At 40.0% G+C, this 23,918-nt stretch overlaps 1 protein-coding gene and 1 long non-coding RNA gene across 4 annotated transcripts in view; one reads left to right on the top strand and one right to left on the bottom strand.

Annotated features, from left to right (window-relative positions):
* The window catches only part of LOC133639160 (uncharacterized), a 60,966-nt gene extending 52,603 nt beyond the window's left edge, over positions 1 to 8,363 (top strand). Inside the window, exon 5 of the long non-coding RNA XR_009823748.1 lies at positions 7,843 to 8,363. This is a non-coding gene — a long non-coding RNA (uncharacterized LOC133639160). The remainder of the gene's footprint in view (positions 1 to 7,842) is intronic.
* The window catches only part of gramd2aa (GRAM domain containing 2Aa), an 84,102-nt gene that overhangs the window by 48,546 nt on the left and 11,638 nt on the right, over positions 1 to 23,918 (bottom strand). For all 3 annotated transcript variants that reach the window (XM_062032247.1, XM_062032263.1, XM_062032255.1), the window contains exon 2: positions 7,998 to 8,102. In XM_062032247.1, the coding sequence (XP_061888231.1) occupies positions 7,998 to 8,102 (105 nt within the window). The remainder of the gene's footprint in view (positions 1 to 7,997; positions 8,103 to 23,918) is intronic.

Raw genomic sequence — 23,918 nt, 5'->3', positions numbered from 1 at the left:
CCAATGGAACTGTGCATTGTGCAATTCTACAACCATCAACTATGTGAATGAACCAATATTGTGCAGAAAAAAATGTTTTCACCATGACTTCCTCCTAGGGTTGTACGGTATACCGGTAATAGTATAGTACCGCGATACTAATGAATCATATTCGGTACGATACAGCCTCTGAAAAGTACCGGTCCCGCACCTCCCTGCGCCCTCGTCGTCGTCACGTTGTGTCATTGCTGGTTTTAGGAGCATGTTCGGCAGCGCACAATCACGGAGTACATACAAGCAGACACAGTGTGTAGACAGAAAAGGGAGAACGGACGCATTTTGGCTTAAACAATATTGATAAAGGTGAAGTTAAAACACTGAAACGCCCTCAGGAAGAGGTGAACTGAAGTGAAGTGAAGTGAATTATATTTATATAGCGCTTTTTCTCTAGTGACTCAAAGCGCTTTACATAGTGAAACCCAATATCTAAGTTCCATTTAAACCAGTGTGGGTGGCACTGGGAGCAGGTGGGTAAAGTGTCTTGCCCAAGGACACAACAGCAGTGACTAGGATGGCGGAAGCGGGGATCGAACCTGCAACCCTCAAGTTGCTGGCACGGCCACTCTACCAACCGAGCTATACCGCCCCTAGGTGCTTTAAGACATGGCTAGCTAGCTAGCGACTAACGTCCATCCGCCGTCGGCAGTGTTTTAGCTACTTCTAAATCACTAATCCTCGCCTCCATGGCGACAAATAAAGTACGTTTCTTATAAGTATCATCCCTGCAGGACGAGGAATAGCTAAACATACTTCACTACACACCGTAGCTCACCGGCATCAAAATGTAAACAAACGGCATTAGTGGATCTACACCTGACATCCACTGTATTGATATCAAGTACAGGCACATATCTAGTCAATGCTACTATGATTACGTCTATATGTTTTGTTTCTTTTGTTTTTTTTTAGATTCCTATCAGGTTTATAAACTCAGGAAATATGTCCCTGGACACATGAGGACTTTGAATATGACCAATGTATGATCCTGTAACTACTTGGTCTCGGATTGATACCTAAATTTGTGGTATCATCCAAAACTAATGTAAAGTATCCAAAAAACAGAAGAATAAGTGATTATTACATTTTAACAAAAGTATAGACAGAACATGTTAAGAGAGAAAGTAAGCAGATATTAACAGTAAACGAACAAGTAGATTCATAATTCATTTTCTACCACTTGTCCTTAATAATTTTAACAAGATAATAGAATGATAAATGACACAATTTGTTACTGCATATGTCAGCAGACAAATTAGGAGCCTTTGTTTGCTTACTTACTACTAAAAGACAAGTTGTTTTGTATGTTCACTATTTTATTTAAGGACTAAATTGCTATAATAAACATATGTTTAATGTACCGTAAACATTTTTGTTAAAATGAAGCCAATAATGCAATTTTTTGTGGTGCCCTTTATTTAAAAAGTACCGAAAAGTATCAAAATGATTTTGGTACCGGTACTGGTACCAAAATTTGGGTATCAGGACAACACTACTTCCTACACTATAGAATTTACGCCCTGTCGAATGCAATTATTACAAGTGTGACATCATTATGTTCTTGCTAATCCGACTATAAATAGAAAAACTGAGAGGTGCTGTAATACTCTGACTCACCACAATGAGAGTCATCATGAGCTAGCAGGTGCAGGTTGCTACTGTCTCTTTTTAGAGAAGCAGCCAGTGTTTTTTTTTTTAATTATTTGTTTTTTTTTATTTAGCAACAAGTCAGATGCAGGAACATTTTTTTATGCTCTGCTAAATGTTTGAATGAATCTCCAAAAAGGACTTTCAGACAAAACAGGGTGACCAGACTTTTACGACCCAAGTTTTGCTGGAGAAGGATAGGTTCATGTACCTCAGATCAGAAACAAATACAAGGTAATTTACATTTATAAAAGTCAATAACTAGGACTAAGTATTGTAAAAAAAAAAACATTACTGTTTAATGTCATTGTCAACTTGTGAATTTAACATAAAAACCCGCCAAAACTTCCAAATGCATCAATGCCTCACCTGGCGTGAAGGTCAGTGCACATTACTGCTGCTTAGGTAGGCGGATATTTACTCTGGGAATATCTGGGTCCTCAAGCACAAACAGACGCAGGTTGTGTTTGTTTGGCAGCAGGTCAAGAAAGTGTTCAGGTTTCCCCTTTCGCTGAGTCCCACACACAACATGCTTTAGTGCTCAACCCAGAGCAGATCCTGCAGGATTACACGGATCCTGCCAGCAATCCTTCTTATATAACACACACAACCTCACCCGGTCTGCGTACACAAACACTACGGCTTGCATTCAAAAACATTTTACTGACAAAGCATCGTATACTGTATTTACATAATCCGAGCAAACGTTTTGTAAACTACGACTAAGTGTTGCCAACCGTCTCTTGATAAAACACAATCCCAGCTGGTAGTGAGTCTAAAAGGGACGCACTTTGCTCCGTATTGCGATGAGAATGAAAAATATTTGGTAAAATGTCAATAGAATTAATGACTGACAGGGCGTTCAATTTCATGGGAAATTTATTCACAGCCCTATCCTGCTCTGTCACCGGTGAGATAATGAAATAGCAGAATTCACCACCTCTTCTTTTAATCCTTGGTTTTGGGAAGATCTGTTTTTTGTGGCAGAGGGCATGGGTTCGATCCCCTGCCAGTAGTGTCAGAAATAGGGATGGGTACCGAATTTGACCAAATTCCGTCGGTGCCATGTTTTGATATCTTTGTTGCCCTATGTCCGGTTGCAGTCTATCATCCATCCATTTTCTACCGCTTGTCCCTTTTGGGGTCGCGGGGGGTTCTGGAGCCGATCCCAGCTGCACATGGGCGGAAGGCGGGGTACACCCTGCACAAGTCACCACCTCATCACAGGGCCAACACAGATAGACAGACAACATTCACACTCACATTCACACACTTGGGACCATTTAGTGTTGCCAATCAACCTATCCCCAGGTGCATGTCTTTGGAGGAGGGAGGAAGCCGGAGTACTCGGAGGGAACCCACGCAGTCACAGGGAGAACATGCAACCTCCACACAGAAAGATCCCGAGCCCAGGATCGAACCCGGTTGCAGACTCAAATCGACTCAAACCATTGGCATGAAAACAACTACTCAAACAGCACTTAAAGCGGACTTCCTAGGTAATTTTGCAATTTCCAATACCAACAAAGCAAGTATGTCTGCTGGAAAATGCTCAAATGTTAAGTAAGGCTCCACTATTCCAAAAAGCGCTAGCGTGATGCTAATTTACATTGGCTTCGCCATAGACATGCTACTGAGTAGCATTAGCAATTTTAACTAGCGATTTCAACACCTCCAAATTTGGTAATGAAAACTACAACTAAGACGCACGTTACTATAAAACAGCTAATGTGTATTAAGTACAATCCTTACAGTATAAACACTTTTCAGGGCTCAACAAAAGACTTGACTGACACTTTCAGCTTCATGTCAAAGACTACTTCCTAGCGAGGCAACACACCGTTGTCTATACACTACTGTCATGGAATTGCAACTGCATGCAAAGTCTACTATATAATACTTGCAAAAGAGACTCAGAAATGTAATAATCCATCCATCCATTTTCTACCTCAACCGACGCACGGAGGAGGAGGGGGGAGGGGTTGATGTGTGGGGGGGGGCAGGGTTGGGGGGGCGGGGTTTGGTGGTAGCAGGGGTGTATAAAGTAGCCCGGAAGAGTTAGGGATGCATGGGATTCTGGGTATTTGTTCTGTTGTGTTTATGTTGTGTTACGGTGCGGATGTTCTCCCGAAATGTGTTTGTCATTCTTGTTTGGTGTGGGTTCACAGTGTGGCGCATATTAGTAAGAGTGTTAAAGTTGTTTATACGGCCACCCTCAGTGTGATCTGTATGGCTGTTGACCAAGTATGCCTTGCTGTCACGTACGTGTGTAAGCAGAGGCCGCATACAACATGTGACTGGGCCGGCACGCTGTTTGTACAGGTTGTAGAGGGCGTTAAATGCTGTGCCATCACGGCACGCCCTCTATATCGTTGTCTGGGTGGAAATCGAAGAATGTTTTCCCCGGGAGAGGCACTGGAATCCGGAAGTCTCCCGGAAAAATCGGGAGGGTCGGCAAGTATGCAGATGAGCCGCATCAGGGTGGTCAAAGAGCTGCATGCGGCTCCGGAGCCGTGGGTTGCCGACCCCTGTCCTACAGTGTGTAGTGAAGCATGTTTAGTTATTCCTCGTCCTGCAGGGATGATACTTGTAAGAAACGTACTTTATTTGTCGCCATGGAGGCGGCAATTTGTGATTTAGAAGTAGCTAAAACACTACCAACTGCGAATGGATGTAAGCTGCTGGCTAACGAGAGCAAGAGCTAAGCATCTCTTGCAGAGCAGCGCTTCAGTGTTCACGGCATCGCATCTATCGCTAGTTTTTAAGCCAACATGCGTCCATTCTGCCTCTCATGTCTCCACACTGTTATGCTTGTAAGTACTCCGTGCGTGTGCCGAACATGCGCCTCTTCTCGTATTACCAGCAATGTCATGACGTGACGATAGCACGCCGTAATGTCCAGAAATGTACCGGTATTTTTCAGAGGCAGTATGGTACAGTTTTTCATTCATTAGTACGGTGGTACTTTATTAGTACTGGTATACCATACAACCCGGTGTAAACATTAAGCTCAGTCATCAGGTGACTGTGGCGACCCTTATTAGGAAAAAGTCGAAGACAGTTATTTATTTGATTCTGTTATTTTTGTACAAAAAATGAATGCCTGAGCATTTTGTTTCTCATGTATTTGTATTACTCCAAAAAATGCATCTAATTAAACCAGGGGTCGGCAACCCAAAACGTTGAAAGAGCCATATTGGACCAAAAATACAAAAAAGTACCGTATTTTTCGGACTATTAGTCGCAGTTTTTTTCAAAGTTTGGCCGGGGGTGCGACTTATACTCAGGAGCGACTTATGTGTGAAATTATTAACACATTACCGTAAAATATCAAATAATATTATTTAGCTCATTCATGTAAGAGACTAGACGTATAAGATTTCATCGGATTTAGCGATTAGGAGTGACAGATTGTTTGGTAAACGTATAGCATGTTCTATATGTTATAGTTATTTGAATGACTCTTACCATAATATGTTACGTTAACATACCAGGCACGTTCTCAGTCGGTTATTTATGCGTCATATAACTTACACTTATTCAGCCTGTTGTTCACTATTCTTTATTTATTTTAAATTGCCTTTCAAATGTCTATTCTTGGTATTGGGTTTTATCAAATACATTTCCCCAAAAAATGCGACTTATACTCCAGTGCGACTTATATATGTTTTTTTCCTTCTTTATTATGCATTTTCGGCAGGTGCGACTTATACTCCGGTGCGACTTATACTCCGAAAAATACGGTAATCTGTCTGGAACCGCAAAAAATTAAAAGCCATATGTACATGTAAGTGTTATAATGAAGACAACACATGACGGAAGTGTCTATATTAGCTATAATAGTGTGACGACCGGGTCGCATGATGATGCGGGGTTCGTTCTCCCAGGATGCAGACGGACTTCGGACACAGTGTGCAGGTAGGAAATGATTTATTTTCGAAATAAATCAGGCACGGAAGGCAAAAACCAAAGGGGCTAGCGTGGGAGCTAGCAAGTAAAATAGCCTAGCGTGGAAGCTAGCAGGAATCAAAACTGTCGTTGACTGTTGCATAACGCAAATTAGGAAGCCAGACCGAGTGAGGCCAGGGCGGAGACTAAATAGCTCTCTGATTAGTGCCCGGGCAACAGGTGAGCGTCCCGAACACTAACCAGTGGCAGGTGAGTGTAATCTGCTGTCATGGCAACTGAAACACACAAACTCAAAAGGTGCTGAAAACACAAGTGACTCGAAAACGTAAACAGACTATGATCCGGGCAGCGGATCATAACAAATAGCCTACTATCAAAATGACTGTGTCGCAGGCTGAAGCAAATCTTCATTGACAGAAATGTTGAAATGTAATATTTATCTACACATTTTAACAACATTAGAGACCATTAGTAAATAGAGGCTATTCAGAAGGTGAGATAACTCCTGGAAATGACTGGCTTTTAATGGCCAAAGGTATAGATGTGTAACCTGACTCTCGCCAGATCCTTGTAGTTCGCTGAGCTCAACACAAGGATCTGGGCTCGAAGGCATTGCAAACTCCTAATAAACCAATCAGGATCGCCGGGCGGGATTTCGTAGATGTGACGTAGTGCCGAAGGGACTGTTTGATTCGAACAACAATGGCGGCACGCAGCGAGGAGTCGTGTGCTGACATTGATTCTGCTATTGCAACTGTTTTGCGACATCGATCGAATATTAATTATTTAAAAGATGAACAGAGAACGGTTTTGAAGGCATTTATTGGTGGCAAGGATGTTTTGGCTCTTCTTTCGACCGGGTTTGGATTTCCCAGCGCCGCTCTCATCAGCGTCACGGGTCGATTTCGATGTGAGTGGTTGAAGTAGCACGTCATTCAAGATAACGGACAAGTGGTTTATCCAATCACATACAATTATTTTTTTTACAAGGCCCCGCCTTCTGAAATACATCTCCTATTGAGAACTCCCAGATTCTTGTGTGGAGCTCAGCGAACGACAAGGATCTGGCGAGAGTCAGGTTAATAGATGTGTGTGTCCAAGTTAAAGGAAACGGCAGGCTGTCTTCTTTTAATATATTTATTACAATCTTTGGCAAGCTAGGTAATGTTTGCTGTGGTCTGGAACAACATGGCACACAAACAACTATCTGAAATGCAGCCAATATTACATACAGATAATATGTCATGAGACATGCAAAACTAAATGATATACAAAGAGGATAAAAGTAAAGGATATTAAATGAGCTCAAATATACCTACAAATGAGGCATTATGATGCAATATGTACTGTACATACAGCTAGCCTAAATAGCATGCTAGCATTGATTAACTTGCAGTCATGCACTGACCAAATATGCCTGATGAGCACTCCAACAAGTCAATGCCATCAACAAAGCTCACCTTTGTGCATTTACACACAGTATAAAACGTTTGGTGGACAAAATGAGACAAAGAAGGAGTGGAAGATTTCACATGTAAACAAACTGTTACGTCACAGTCAATCAATCAATCAATCAATGTTTATTATAGCCCTAAATCACAAGTGTCTCAAAGGGCTGCACAAGCCACAACGACATCCGCGGTACAGAGCCCACATAAGGGCAAGGAAAACTCATCCCAGTCCACACTATGGTGAGTTCAAAAACCGCCAAAATTTGTAGGACAAAAAAATGTTCACCAAATACTCTCATCAGTAAAGCATACACACACAAACAGATTAAATAGTTGACTTTCTAATAATTGGGAAGGTTCTCAAAACAAAAAACATACTAAAACAAAAAAAATATTTTTCTCCCATCTTTTTCCATTTTTTTATCCTTTTTTAAAAATGCTCCAGGGAGCCGCTAGGGCTCGGGAGCCGCGGGTTGCTGACCCCTGAATTAAACCCAGGTTTGAGTCAAATAGGCACAAAAAAATCCCCAAGCCAGCTGCAGTGAAGACATACAGGTGGGCCGACCCTGCCAGCATGGTGTACCTTATTTATTTTTCAGGCACTTGGCAACCCTACAGTATATACAACTATGTACATGAGTTAATGAGATCCAAGATAGCATGTCCTTACTTGTGTTAATTATTATTTGTAACTATATCTTTATTACCGTGGCTATAGTTTGTACCGGCACTCATGTTTCTGACTTCTTTTTGTAAATCTGCCCATGCAGAGTTTTATTATGTGACCATTGTTTGACAGGAACTGGAGGTGAACGAGAGAAAAGTACAAAATAAGCGCTATGACAACAAATGGCCTGCAGCTGTAACCCAGAAGCACACGCAGGATACAGATGGTGCGTTTGGGAAAACATGAAACAGCAAGTGTGTGTGAAGGCGTGAGAGAAATGTACTTGCCTGAGGTGGCCGTGCGCCTCCTCGTCCTTGGAGGAATCCAGGTCCTGTGTGGAGAGCAGGCCTGTTTCTTCAGCGTGCTCCTGCTGCTCGGTCATGCTCCTGGCCCTGAACACACAAACACACAGCTGAGTGCACAGTGGCCTCCTCTCTGCGCCGCCGTCATCTACGCTTTCCCATGTTTGCGTTTTGTCTGCTTCAGAGTCCCCATCGAAAAGTTGGACGGGGGCAAACAAGTGGACTCTGTCTTTAACACAAACACGGTGGTGATGTAAGGTCGGATGGCAAGGCTCTATTCGGCAGAACAACACCGGGTATAATGTTGTTATACCCCCTGTCGCAATTTTTCCAAAGATTTAAATGTCTTCAAAGGGGAACTTTTGGGAATTTTGCCTATTGTTCACAATCATTTCATGAAAGACATGACGATGGATGTTTTTTTCCCGAATGCATTCTAAATATTAAATAAACGTAAATAAAAGTCCGCTTAGAGTGGAGCCAATGGGAGTTCCACTATTACGCCCATAAAATCCAACAAATAACTATTCAAAAAGCGCCAACAATACTCCATTTAATTTCGTGACTTGAATATTAACCAAGTATTAGTGATGTTGTTATTATAAGCGCTAACGCAGACAAACTATTTATAACGGCGACGTGCTCACTAGTTCGAGTGGTCTGCTGTTTCCTCGCTTCCCTGCTCCCTGTAACTTTATTCTCGATCATAAATTGTGACTCTCACCTGGACAGAAGAAGTCTGAGTAGGTATTCCGACAAGTTGGTACACTTTGACAGCCATTTCGGCCTAAGAAATGGCCAGAACGACACAGAAAGAGATTCGATTCACGATTAAAAATGATTCTCAATTCAAACTCTATACTTTTTAATAACATTGGGTGCCACTTATATAATTAACTACATTCCTCCATAAATATAGACAATCAGCGTTGATAAATATCTAAATTACTTAAAATAAAACTGGTTTTGTTTAATAAAATTCTACCCAAACATTTAATAAAGTCAAATACAAATAGAGCGGAAGAAGATGGATGGATGGATGGAAATACAAATAAGATAACAAGAGATGTATCCAACATTTCTCTTTTTAAAAGTAAATCTGTACAGCAGATATGGGCATTTACATCAACAATATGATTTGCCGGAGTGTAAGGACAGGACAAATTGAAAAAAATTAAAAATTAAAAATAAAATAATAATAATAATAATAATTAAAAATCGATTTTAATTTTTTTAAATCGGTTAAGAATCATTACAAATAAGAATTGCGATTAATTCGAAAATCTATTTATTTTTTTGACACCCCTAGTTATTAGAATCAAATGTTTCTCATTACCTTGCATCTTTAGGTTCTTTTTTCTTTCAAAACCCAAAACCAGTGAAGTTGGCACGTTGTGTAAATCGTAAATAAAAACAAAATACCATGATTTGCAAATCCTTTTCAACTTATATTTCATTGAATAGACTGCAAAGACAAGATACTTAACGTGTGAACTGAAAAACTTTGTTAATTTTTTCAAATATTAGTTCATTTGGAATTTGATGCCTGCAACATGTTTAAAAAAAGCTGGCACGTGTGGCAAAAAAGACTGAGAAAGTTGAGGAATGCTCATCACAACACTTATTTGGAACATCCCATAGGTGAACAGGCTAATTGGGAACAGGTGGGTGCCATGATTGGGTATAAAAGCAGCTTCCATGAAATGCTCAGTCATTCACAAACAAGGATAGGGCGAGGGTCACCACTTTGTGAACAAATGCGTGAGCAAATTGTCCAACAGTTTAGGAACAACATTTCTCAACGAGGTATTGCAAGGAATTTAGGGATTTCACCATCTATGGAACATCATCAAAAGGTTCAGAGAATCTGGAGAAATCACTGCACGTAAGCTATGATATTACGGACCTTCGATCCCTCAGGCTGTACTGCATCAAAAAGCGACATCAGTGTGTAAATAATATCTCCACATGGGCTTAGGAACACTTCAGAAAACCAGTGTCAGTAACTACAGTTTGTCTTTACATCTGTAAGTACAAGTTAAAACTCTACTATGCAAAGCCAAAGCCATTTATCAACAACACCCAGAAACGCTGTCGGCTTCGCTGGGCCCGAGCTCTTCTAAGATGGACTGCTGCAAAGTGGAAAAGTGTTCTGTGGTCTGACGAGTCCACATTTCAAATTGTTTTTGGAAACTGTGGACGTCGGGTCCTCCGGACCAAAGAGAAAAATAACCATCCGGATTGTTATAGGCGCAAAGTTCAAAAGCCAGCATCTGTGATGGTATGGGGGTGTATTAGTGCCTATGGCATGGGTAACTTACACATCTGTGAAGGCACCATTAATGCTGAAAGGTACATACAGCTTTTGGAGCAACATATGTTGCCATCCAAGCAACGTTATCATGGACGCCCCTGCTTATTTCAGCAAGAAAATGCCATGCCACGTGTTACAACAGCATGGCTTCATAGTAAAAGAGTGTGGGTACTAGACTGGCCTGCCTGTAGTCCAGACCTGTCTCCCATTGAAAATGTGTGGCGCATTATGAAGCCTAAATAACCACAACGGAGACCCCGGACTGTTGAACAACTTAAGCTGTTCATCAAGCAAGAATGGGAAAGAATTCCACCTGAAAAGCTTCAAAAATTGGTCTCCTCAGTTTCCAAACGTTTACTGAGTGTTGTTAAAAGGAAAGGCCATGTAACACAGTGGTAAAAATGCCCCCTTGCCAACTTTTTTGCAATGTGTTGCTGCCATTAAATTCTAAGTTAATGATTATTTTCCACAAAAAAAAAAAGTTTCTCAGAACATTAAATTTGTTGTCTTTGCAGTCTATTCAAGTGAATATAAGTTGAAAAGGATTTGCAAATCATTGTATTCTGTTTTTATTTACGAATTACAGTGCCAACTTCACTGGTTTTGGGTTTTGTAAATTTAACAGATTTTTTTGGTTTAATTTTATTTTGGCAACATGCTGTGGGCCAACACAATTCCAGTTGCACTTTGGACACCCCTGAAGAAGGGTTGGAAAAGGTTGACGATTGAACTGACTTCAACATTGAGCGAAGATAGAACATTAGTTGAACATACAATACACCGTAATAGTGGCCAGGGTTTAGAATAGAAAATTATGTATGTTGACATATTTTTAAAGAGTACTGAAAGGGCAAAAAAACCTACAAATGTTACAAGATAACTGTTGCAAAAAATGTCTATGGAGCTTTGACTTGTTGACGCCAACATGCCTCTTTGTCTCTGCTCAGCTGCACCGCACCTTATGTTTCTCCTGCGGGAGAGCGCTGGCTGCAGGCACCTGCCCTGTATAATTACAGGTGCTGATGGAAAGAAGCTCTCGCCTGCACTTTCCGATGTATTATCTCTAATTGGCCAGCAGCTTCACGTCAGCCCCTGGCTTGTTCAAACAACAGAGGCTTCCTGGTTCTGAAGGTTCCAGCTGACGGGTTATCTGTGATCACAAAGGGGGAGCTGGAGGGGGATGAAGGGCCTGTTGTAATTAGATAAGAGAAGCTCTTTTCAAGATAGTAGTTAAAGGATAAGGAGGGCTATCAAACGGATCATTGTGGTGATCGGACTTGAAAACAATGCTCGAAACGCGCTTGTTCTCAACTTCCTCAAGAGGAAATGACTTGGAGGAACAAAACTGCACAAATCAGTGGCTGGGGATACTATTAATTATGTGCACATAATTTAAACTATGTAGTAAACTGGCAAGATGGCGGCGCATGGGAATGCAGCGGCTATGCTAACGCTCTTGGGAGTGTAGAGCGATTTGGCAAAAAACACCCGTCATTTCTGTCAATTTCATGGCTGGCTCAAAGCGTGAACACTCTGTGATCACATACGACCGACAGACAATTCTGGATGTGGATGGATCGGGTCGTTATAGACTGAAAGAAGCATGTACGGTGGACCTCCTCGCTAGCATGGGAATACTTCGTGGGCTACATCGAGCGGCCTTTGTAGCAGCGGAGTCAAGTGCTAGCGGTGACCGCCAATGGAGACGACGTAAGCGGTGCGAGCGGAAGCAGAAGCGGGGATGCCGAGCTGGGCTAACAACAAAGAGAAAAGCTAACCAAAGAAGCGTGGAGTCTCCGGGTAAGAAGCCATTTAAACTAGAACTAGCCGGCGTCAGGCTGGATAATCCCTGCACACATAGCAATTCTCTTAGAATAAAACACAACTCACATAATGTTTTTTCTTTTGTGACCGTGTCAGAGGCAGACATACATTGTACTGAGGTAGCTAACTTTGATGCGTTCAGTTTATCGCAACATCAAGCAAACAATCTGAATACCCCCGTCGTATCAATTCCTAGATATGGTCGAAACTATTTAAAGTGCAATACGCATAATAAACGCAACATTATTAATATTGCTACTTCGGATAATTTCAACAAACAATCCTCAAAACAGCCCACTACCTATAATATGGGCTTTTTAAACATAAGATCATTATCTTCCAAAACGTTATTAGTTAATGAAGTCATTAGAGACAACAAACTCGACGTCGTTGGTCTCGCCGAGACCTGGCTCAAACCAGACGATTTTTTTGCGCTAAATGAGGCATCTCCTCCTAACTATACCAATACACATGTTGCCCAACCTCTTAAAAGGGGAGGGGGTGTCGCACTAATATACAATGAAAACTATAATCTTACACCTAACCTAAATAATAAATATAACTCGTTTGAGGTGCTCACTTTGAGGTTTGTCACACCGCTGCTTCTCCACCTGGCTGTTATCTACCGCCCCCCTGGGCCCTATTCGGACTTCATCAGTGAATTCTCAGAGTTTGTTGCTGATCTAGTGACGCACGCCGACAATATAATCATAATGGGGGACTTAAATATCCATTTGAATACCCCATCGGACCCTCCATGCGTGGCGCTCCAGACTATAATTGATAGCTGTGGTCTTACACAAATAATAAATGAACCCACGCATCGCAACGGTAATACGATAGATCTAGTGCTTGTCAGGGGTGTCACCACCTCTAAAGTTACGATACTCCCGTACACTAAAGTAATGTCTGATCATTACCTTATAAAATTCGAAGTTCTGACTCATTGTCAACAAACTAATAATAATAATAATAACTACTATAGCAGCCGCAACATTAATGCTGCCACAACGACGACTCTTACTGACCTACTGCCTTTGGTAATGGCACCATTCCCAAATTATGTGGGCTCTATTGATAAGCTCACTAACAACTTTAATGACGCCCTGCGCGACACCATTGATAGTGTAGCACCGCTAAAGCTAAAAAGGGCCCCTAAAAGGCGTACCCCATGATTTACAGAAGAAACTAAAGCCCAGAAATGATCATGTAGAAAGCTGGAACGCAAATGCGTGCGACTAAACTTGAGGTTTTCCATCAAGCATGTTGTGATAGTTTAATAACTTATAAACACATGCTTACCTCAGCTAAAGCTAAATATTACTCAAATCTCATCCACCTCAACAAAAATTATCCTAAATTTCTGTTTAGTACAGTAGCATCGCTAACCCAACAAAGGACTTCTCCCAGTAGCTCCACCCACTCAGCAGATGACTTTATGAATTTCTTTAATAAGAAAATTGAAGTCATTAGAAAAAAGATTCAAGACAATGCATCTCAGCTACAACTGGGTTCTATTAACACAAATACGACTGTATATACGACGGATACAGCCCTCCAAAATAGTTTCTCTCTCTTTGATGAAATAACATTGGAGGAATTGTCAAAATGTGTAAATGGGACAAAACAAACAACATGTTTACTTGACCCAATTCCTGGGAAACTTATCAAGGAGCTTTTTGTATTACTAGGTCCATCAGTGTTAAATATTATAAACTTATAAACTCTGGCACTGTTCCTCTAGCATTCAAAAAAGCGGTTATTCATCCTCTACTCAAAAGACCTAACCTCGATCCTGATCTCCTGGTAAACTACCGGCCGGTGTCCCACCTTCCGTTTATCTCGAAAATCCTCGAAAAAATTGTAGCACAGCAGCTAAATGAACACTTAGCGTCTAACAATCTCTGTGAACCTTTTCAGTCCGGTTTCAGGGCAAATCACTCTACGGAGACAGCCCTCGCAAAAATGACTAATGATCTATTGCTAACGATGGATTCTGATGCGCCATCTATGTTGCTGCTTCTTGATCTTAGCGCCGCTTTCGATACTGTTGATCATTATATTTTATTAGAGCATATCAAAACGCGTATTGGGATGACAGACTTAGCCTTGTCTTGGTTTAACTCTTATCTTACTGACAGGATGCAGTGTGTCTCCCATAACAATGTGACCTCGGACTATGTTAAGGTAACGTGCGGAGTTCCCCAGGGTTCGGTTCTTGGCCCTGCACTCTTTAGTATTTACATGCTGCCGCTAGGTGACATCATACGCAAATACGGTGTTAGCTTTCACTGTTATGCTGATGACACCCAACTCTACATGCCCCTAAAGCTGACCAACACGCCGGATTGTAGTCAGCTGGAGGCGTGTCTTAATGAAATTAAACAATGGATGTCCGCTAACTTTTTGCAACTCAACGCTAAGAAAACGGAAATGCTGATTATCGGTCCTGCTCAACACCGACATCTATTTAATAATACCACCTTAACATTTGACAACCAAACAATTAAACAAGGTGACTCTGTAAAGAATCTGGGTATTATCTTCGACCCAACTCTCTCGTTTGAGTCACACATTAAGAGTGTTACTAAAACGGCCTTCTTTCATCTCCGTAATATCGCTAAAATTCGTCCCATTTTGTCCACAAGCGATGCTGAGATCATTATCCATGCGTTCGTTACATCTCGTCTGGATTACTGTAACGTTTTGTTTTCGGGCCTCCCTATGTCTAGCATTAAAAGATTACAGATGGTACAAAATGCGGCTGCTAGACTTTTGACAAAAACAAGAAAGTTTGATCATATTACGCCTATACTGGCTCACTTGCACTGGCTTCCTGTGCACCTAAGATGCGACTTTAAGGTTTTACTACTTACGTATAAAATACTACACGGTCAAGCTCCTGCCTATCTTGACGATTGTATTGTACCATATGTCCCGGCAAGAAATCTGCGTTCAAAGAACTCCGGCTTATTAGTGATTCCCAGAGCCCAAAAAAAGTCTGCGGGCTATAGAGCGTTTTCTATTCGGGCTCCAATATTATGGAATGCCCTCCCGGTAAAAGTTAGAGATGCTACCTCAGTAGAAGCATTTAAGTCTCATCATAAAACTCATTTGTATACTCTAGCCTTTAAATAGACTCCTTTTTTAGACCAGTTGATCTGCCGTTTCTTTTCTTTTCTTTTCTACTCTGCTCCAAACCCGGGGTGGACCGCTAGCCTGTCCATCAGATGGGGACATCTCTACGCTGCTGACCCGTCTCCACTCGGGATGGTTCCTGCTGGCCCCACTATGGACTGGACTTTCGCTGATGTGTTGGACTTTCACAATATTATGTCAGACCCACTCGACATCCATTGCTTTCGGTCTCCCCTAGAGGGGGGGGGGGGGGGGGGGGGGGGGGGGGTTACCCACATATGCGGTCCTCTCCAAGGTTTCTCATAGTCATTCACATTGACGTCCCACTGGGGTGAGTTTTCCTTGCCCGTATGTGGGCTCTGTACCGAGGATGTCGTTGTGGCTTGTACAGCCCTTTGAGACACTTGTGATTTAGGGCTATATAAATAAACATTGATTGATTGATTGATAGTAAACAATGCATCGCTTGGATGTTGCCATGGCACCAATTTTATCAGGACATTCCTCTTTGATGGTAGGGATGTTTTACCTTGCCTACCTACAGTAAGAGAAACTTACTTTCTGCCAATGTAGCACAATGGTCCAGTGGAACCTCTAAATGCACATGCCCCTGAAGTCATATTCATCTGGAATTCAAGCAAAATCTTCAGGAAAAATATGCAACAAAACATAAACATAGTTTGCCACAGTTTGTGCACCGAGAGGACATCCAATTTAAAGTTAATGTACCAATGATTGTCACACACACACTAGGTGTGGTGAAATTTGTCCTCTGCATTTGACCCATCCCCTTGATCACCCCCTGGGAGGTGAGGGGAGCAGTGATTTGACTAAATAAAGGAAGTTAAAGCTGTAACAAAGTTTTTGTATGTGAACCATTATAATCATCTAAGTCGGGGGTCAGCAACCCGCGGCATGCGGCTCTTTGGCGCCGCCCTAGTGGCTCCCTGGACCTCTTTCAGAGATGTGTGAAAATGAAAAAAGATGTTTGGGTTGTGTAGGACAACAAACATGACACAAACCTTCCTAATGGATGGACGCTTCACTGATGTATTTGGTAAGCACCGTTTTGTCCTACTAATTTCAGCCATCCTTGAACTCATCATAGTTTGTTTACGTGTCCAACTTTCTCCAATGCTGCCACAGAAAGACATGTTTTATGCCACTCCTTCTTTGTCTCATTTTGTCCACCAAACGTTTTATGCTGTGCGTGAATGCACAAAGGTGAGCTTTGTTGATTTTATTGATTTGCTGGAGTGCTTATCAGGCATATTTGGTCAATCCATGACTGCAAGCTAATCGATGCTAACATCCTATTTAGGCTAGCTGTATGCACATATTGCATCATTATGCCTCATTTGTAGGTATATTTCAGCTCATTTAATTTCCTGTACTTATGTTCTCTGTGTATTTAATTTATGTTTGCATGTCTCGTGACACATTATCTGCATTTCTCATAGTTATGTGCCATGTTGTTCCAGACCACAGCAAACGTTACCCAGCTTGCAAAGATTGTAATAAATCCATTAGAAGAAGACAGCCTGCCGTTTCCTTTAACTTGGACACACACATCTATACCTTTGGCCATTCTGAGCCAGTAATTTCCAGAAGCGATCTCATCTTGTGAGAAGCCTTCATTTTACTAATAATTTCCAATGTTGCAAAATGTGTAGAATAAAAATTTTAAAACATTCCTGTCAACAAAGATTTGCGTCAGCCTTTGATAGTAGGCTAATATAGCTAATATAGACACTTACATCATGTGTTGCCTTCATTATAACACTTATATAAGGCTTTAAATTTTTTGTGGCTCCAGTCCGATTTGTTCTTTGTATTTTTGGTCCAATATGGCTCTTTTAACATTTTGGGTTGCCGACCCCTGATCTAAGTGCTAGTTCTCACCTCTCCCCTTCTCCAAAATGGATTTGTGTCAGAACAAACAATATAACCAGCGAGTCAGGTTAGTACTCCTATCCCTTTTAGGCACGTGAAGAATAAACATACTTCAGAACCCTTGTGTGACAGCCGAGGACCAAAATTTTGTTTAAACACACACCAAGTTGCAGTTAGTGTATTAATAACGTAAGCATGTGTACTAACGAAATATTTTAGTGAATTATTGTTAGAGAAAATTAATAGTAATATATGGTAGCTAACCTGTCCCTGGTTTTGTTTCCTTAGCTATCGGAGATGGGCAGAGCCATGACCCACACCTGCTTCCCCTTGCCAATCATTCTCCTTTTTAAGATGTAGGTTAATGGTAGGAAGATGTTGGATTGTTGCAACTTTAGAGTTGTCCTTCATCTTCCAGCCTATCCTCCGAAGAACCTTTTTTTTTAAATTAATTAAAACTTGTGGTTACCTTGTGGCTTCACCTATGTTCATCACCACCAGTGGTAGTGCCAGCCTTGTTTATTCTGTAATGTCTGGCACCTTTCGTTCTCGCTCTCTCGCCCTTGCCGTTTTCTTCTTGTCTACCTCGGGCTGGCGTTCTGGATATACCTTAGGAAAACTACTTTAGTGTATTTTTGCTCCGCTGTCATTAAAATACTTTATTTGACTGTCACAACACCTCTTCTCTGCATCCTAAGGTCCAAACTTAAACCAAACGCAACGTTATCAATGTAAACAAAAGCTAGAAGGTCATACACAGTTTTTTATGATCTAGCAACAAAAATATTTGATTTATAAATATTAATTCTCACTTTGCAAAAATGTATTTACCATGTTTAAAGGGGAACTGCACTTTTTGGGGGAATTTTGCCTATCGTTCACAACTTTTCGTGTAGTTTTTGCCATTTCTGGGCCCTAAATGTCTGTCAAAGTGTACCAACTTGTCGGAATACCTCCTCAGACTTCTTCTGTCCAGGTGAGAGGTATGATTTATGATCTATAATAAACTTCCGGGGTGCAAGGAAGCGAGAAAGCCGCAGACCATTCGATGATGTAAACACAGGTACTCACGGGAGTGATCCCAGCGCCGCTATAAATAGTTCGTCTACGTTGACGCTTATAATAACAATATCACTAATACTTGGTTAATATTCAAGTCACGAAATGTAAATGCAGTTTCCAAATGGTTATTTATTGGATTTTATGGGCGAAATAGTGGCACTCCCATTGGCTTGGTAAGCAGACTTTTAATTATAAAAAGATTATACATACTATTTATTTTTTTTACTATTTTAAATGTCTCGAAGATCCAACAATAGAGTGTTTGGCGTGTGTTGTCCAAAATCTAGACATAATGCTAGAAATTAGAGAGTATAACGGTGATTGTAGTTAGGGGAGAAGAGAAAAATCGATTCCCATCCGAATTGCGATATTTATTACGGTTCTGAATCAATTCGAAAGGGGAGATTGTGTAACGCGTTTTGAAAAGGTTTTATTACAAATTATATGCTAAATAATATATTGCAAGAATCGGTTTGAATTGACAATTGTGTTGAATCGATACTCAATTTTGAATTGAACAGTCACCCCAACAATCGGAATCAAACTGAATTATAAGTTCTTATATGATTGAGATCCCTACTTTTAGTAAACCCTTTGTGTCTGTAGCTTTAATGCTAATGAGCTACAGTATGTTTGTCCACATTTGTCATTGGTGTGCTGATTGAGGAAACAATTTTGGGCACTTTATCCACGTTTTACATAATGTATACATTGTAAGAAAGAAAAAAAATAACAAAAAGATCAAACTTAGAGCTTCCGCATTTTTAGCTAATTGATGGATAATTGGCAGAGTTCCAGGCTTTATTTTAAGATAGCAAAGCCTTCTTTTTTTTTCTTTTTACAAAGCTGTACCCCATGAAGTGGTGTGTCAAAGGTGGTATCATGAGGAAGGTTTTGTCATGAAAATCGCAACTTCAGAAACGCCCTTTCATCACTTCACATCTTATCGCAAAAGTCAGTCCACCCAGGATTTTGCTATGTCGCGATCGTGCTAACTCAAATCAAATCAAATCAATCACCGCAAATTCCAGAAGGCTTTGCATAATTTTCTTATGCACGCACTTTTTGGCCAATGAGCGTCATTTTAGCCAGTCAATTTTCATCTGTGAGCAGGCTCAAACACACACGTGTTTCATGTGGAGACAACAACGTGTCGCAATATATCAACTCTTCATTGATCAAAGGGCACACTTGTCGTCCTCCCACTTAGCTCAGATCTACTTCTGGTTCCTGTCTATAGCGCTAAGCCTTCTGGGTAATGCAGTAAATAAACATAAGCATGCTCACTTCCTAGTTTGCATCATGCCATTTAAAGTTCCTTTCGCTGGAACTAAAGGGCCAAGCCCAAATCCTGAAAAACAACCCCACACCATAATTCCTCCTCCACCAAATTTTTAACACTCGGCACAATGCAGTCCGAAATGTACCGTTCTCCTGGCAACCTCCAAACCCAGACTCGTCCATCAGATTGCCAAATGGAAAAGCGTGATTCATCACTCCAGAGAACGCGTTTCCACTGCTCTAGAGTCCAGTGGTGACATGCTTTACACCACTGCATCCGACTGCATAGGACTTTGTGATGGGTGGCCAAATACTTTTGGCAATATAGTGTACATACACAAAGATTGTCTGCAGCTCGTGGACGACACAGCAGCCAACGGACAATAAGGTAGCCTTTAGTGGTGCTTCTTTTTGTAATTATAATATATTAATAGGGGTGCACAGAAAAAAAGATTCACATCCGAGTCACCATTAATAATTTTCAAAAATCGATTTAAAAAAATTAATAAAACTTTTATTTTTTTAGAATCAATTTTTAAAAAAAGGCACTTTTAGGCCATCTCCATGCAAACTTTTCTAACCTGTAACCTATTTTGAAAAAGCTTCATTATAAATATTATACTAAAGCATACATTGCGAGAATTCCTTTAAAAAATCGAGAATCGTGTTGAATCAATAATCAATTCAGAATTAAATTGTCACCCCAGGAATCAGAATCGGATTGAATCGTTAGGTGCCCAAAGATTCACACCCCTATTAATTGTTACTATTATTAGTTTTAATAAAATGTAACAGTACATTAATTTGACCAGTCTTGAGTAGGAGCTTTCCTGCCATTAGCCTGTGTGGTGTAAAATAAGTAAAACATCAATACAGTATTTGTTTTCCAATTTTTGTCGAAATCCTGTGCTTTTTGAGGTCAAGGTTACAAGCAACGCTTGAAACTAAATCACAAGTTGATTCGATGTTATTGAACATTGCAACTTTTGCCCCAACTTTCTGAAATAGCTGCCACGAATTCAGGCATTTTAGGCCGCAAAAATCCCCCCCAAAACGCCTGCAAAATCCTGTAGGGACTTAAAAGTGGAGTACACAATGTTGAAATAAAAAAGGTCTACTTTGCATAATATGCTATTATTAGTTTGGTTGTGGCTGACGCTCACAAGGCAGCGCACGAGTTCAACAAGCAAGGCGAGCTCATAATGCACTTTCACATGCCAAACCATCCCACTCACCATAGAGCGGACGCATGTTTTCTTACGCAGGCACACACAACATGGTGATCGTGGACTGTTCAGTTCCACAGGGCTTTTCTGCATAGTCAAACATTTGTGATGCTGATGTTCAGTGAAAGGTTTCCAGCTCTGCTCGTTGTCTGAGTCAACAAACACTTTGTGCTGTCCCAAGAAATCCTTCAATCCAGTTAACTCTAATCATGATGTGAAACACAATGTTCCTTCTACTTTGTCTTATGCAGTGACAGTAAACTTAAAGCGGAACTATGATAAACAGTCGTCTTTTCTGACTTATAAATAGGGATGCACGATAATGGAAATATATTTTTTAAAATTTGTGAACACATTTTTTTGAGTTGTGAAAAAAATTAATTTTGTGAATCATTTTTTCGAGTATGTGAAACATTTTTTTTTTAAATTTGTGAATACATTTTTTAGACTTTGTGAAACATTTATTTGAGTTTGTAAATACATTTTTTGAGTTTGTGAAACATATTTTAGACTTTGTGAAAAAAAAATTGATTTTGTGAAACATTTTTTTGATTTTGTGAATACAGTTTTTGAGTTTGTGAATACATTTTTTTGATTTTGTGAAACATTGTTTTGATTTTGTGATCATATTTTTGATTTGGTAAATACATTTTTTGAGTTTGTGGAACATATTTTTGACTTTGTGAAACATTTTTTTTGACTTTGTGAAACTTTTTTTTTAAATTTGTGAACACATTTTTTTGAGTTTCTGAAAAAAAAACTTTTTTTTAATAATTTTTTCGAGTATGTGAAAACATTTTTTGAGTTTTTGAATACATTTTTTGAGTTTGTGAAACATTTTTTGACTTTGTGAAACATTTTTTTGACTTTGTGAAACATTTTTTTGATTTTGTGAATAGTTTTTGAGTTTGTGAATACATTTTTTTGACTTTGTGAAATTTTTTTTTGATTTTGTGATCATATTTTTGATTTTGTAAATACATTTTTTGAGTTTGTGAAACATATTTTTGACTTTGTGAAACATTTTTTTGACTTTGTGAAACTTTTTTTTTTTAATTTGTGAACAAATTTTTTTGAGTTTTTGAAAAAAAAAATATTTTGTGAATAATTTTTTTGACCTTGTGAAAACATTTTTGAGTTTTTAAAACATATTTTTGAGTTTGTGAATACATTTTTGAGTTTTTAGAACATATTTTTAAGTTTGTCAATACATTTTTGAGTTTGTGGAGTTTTGGCAGTAATTTCACTTCATAGTCAAATCATAACATTCATAAATTTGGGCTGGTGAGCTTGCACACAGTTTTGAATACCTCCCTCCCACAAATCTATTTTTTAACAGTGGGGAATCAGTAATGTCACAGATCGAGAGACCCACTAATATGGGCATTTCTAGTATGTATGGGGGTTCCCCCACCTCTGGTGTACTCCACCAGCGTTTTTTGTCATCCACTGCTTGTTGTTGATGTACTTGTAGCGTTCTTGCAAGTGGCTGTCTCAAAAACTTGTTTTGCTTTTATATGCTACTGTGTAGGAAACTTATTGAGCTTTGATAAAAGAAAGGAGCATGTGCTCTTGAAATAAATTGCATGATTAATCTGCACTTGCCCATGATTAATGCGATTTTGTTTGCTATTAATCACTTTTGTTAACTCTTTAAAATTTTCAGTCCTTCTAAAAAATAAATACTTCTGTGCTTATTTGTCTTCACAACATTTTGTCAAAATGGACCAGAACAAAATTACACCAAAGCATATCCAATGCATATTATCTAGACTAGGAATACTTAACCTTTTTGACCATGTGGTCCAACTTTTCCACAACAGAGGGGCCCAGGGCCAACTCTTATAATAACACTGAATTAGTAATCTTACTCTTGATTTTAATCGTATTCAATAATTACATTTAACCTACTTTCAGTTTACAACCTTGTCAAATGATATGAAACCAAGTGTTAATCACTAAGAGTATTTTATATGTAACACATAAAGCTTAGGCTTAGGTCAGGCTGATTAAAAAAATAGTACTAACAAAGAAAAATACTTTACATACTATTGTATTGTGCTAAAATAAATAAACTAAATTAATAATGAGTGTTTTTTTAATTAAACTGTCAATAAAATTAAAGTGCAAATGAGAATACAGCTTCACCACTTTAGTCATAATTTTTGCACTTAAGAACTTCTCGAAGGCCCTGTCTACATTAAGCCGGATAACTCCTTAAACGAATAATTATTTAGCCTAAGCGTTGTGTCAGCCACACTAAACCATCGTTTACGGTCCCCCTCCTTGGATAATTTTTTTACACGGGTAAGTGCGCTGTGTATTTCTTGAATCTCCGGCTCTTAGCTTTGTATGGACTCATCGATCGTTTACAAACTGAGTTCAAAGAGAAAGTGACACCAGAAAGGCCGCGCCCCACACAGGAAGTGACGTCGGAAAGAACGCGCCACAGCTAGCTTCATAGTAAAGCGGTTTTCGTAACTCGGAGGTAACCACTGGAAAGATGGAGGCGAGTCATCCAGACATGCCCGAGTTTCTCATTCTTCTACATGTACAGACGCTTGTGGAAATCACACATGAATACCCTAAGAGAAAGCGATTGCTGCTATTTCGGGTTACAACACTTCTCAGACGGCAAGAGAACTTTCGAATGTGCAGGTCAGCTGTGATTCTACTTACCGAAAAACTCCATCCGTCCTTTTGTCAAAGGAGAGACAACGAGAATGCGGGTTCCCGTGGATGTGATAAAAAAGGTAGCGTGTGCTTTGTATTACCTGGCCGACGAGGGAAGACTACGGAAAACGGCGAATGCATTTGGACTGGCAAAGCAGACTGTATCAGTTATTGTCCGCTATGTATGTCGCGGACTCAACGTCTAGGTCCAGAGTATATAAAGTCCCCAAAAACGAATGGACAATGAAGGTGAAGGCAAAAGAGTGAGGAGTGTCCTGACCAGATATCTACATCCCTAGATTGATTGATGTAAAAGGTTCTTTATCACACTGTTTACTTTCATCCATTAAAGATTTGATTAATTTATGATGGCTCCGGTGTGATTCACTACAATAGGGCCCCACAGCACACTGGATTCCAGTTAACTGAAATACCACAACACTGGATATTGTTCAGATAAGTTAAATTTAATGTAAGAACTTAAATGATAAATAA

This window comes from Entelurus aequoreus, linkage group LG02 (assembly GCF_033978785.1).
Source record: "Entelurus aequoreus isolate RoL-2023_Sb linkage group LG02, RoL_Eaeq_v1.1, whole genome shotgun sequence".
Lineage (NCBI taxonomy): Eukaryota > Metazoa > Chordata > Actinopteri > Syngnathiformes > Syngnathidae > Entelurus > Entelurus aequoreus.
This window is presented reverse-complemented; position numbering and strand designations above follow the sequence as displayed.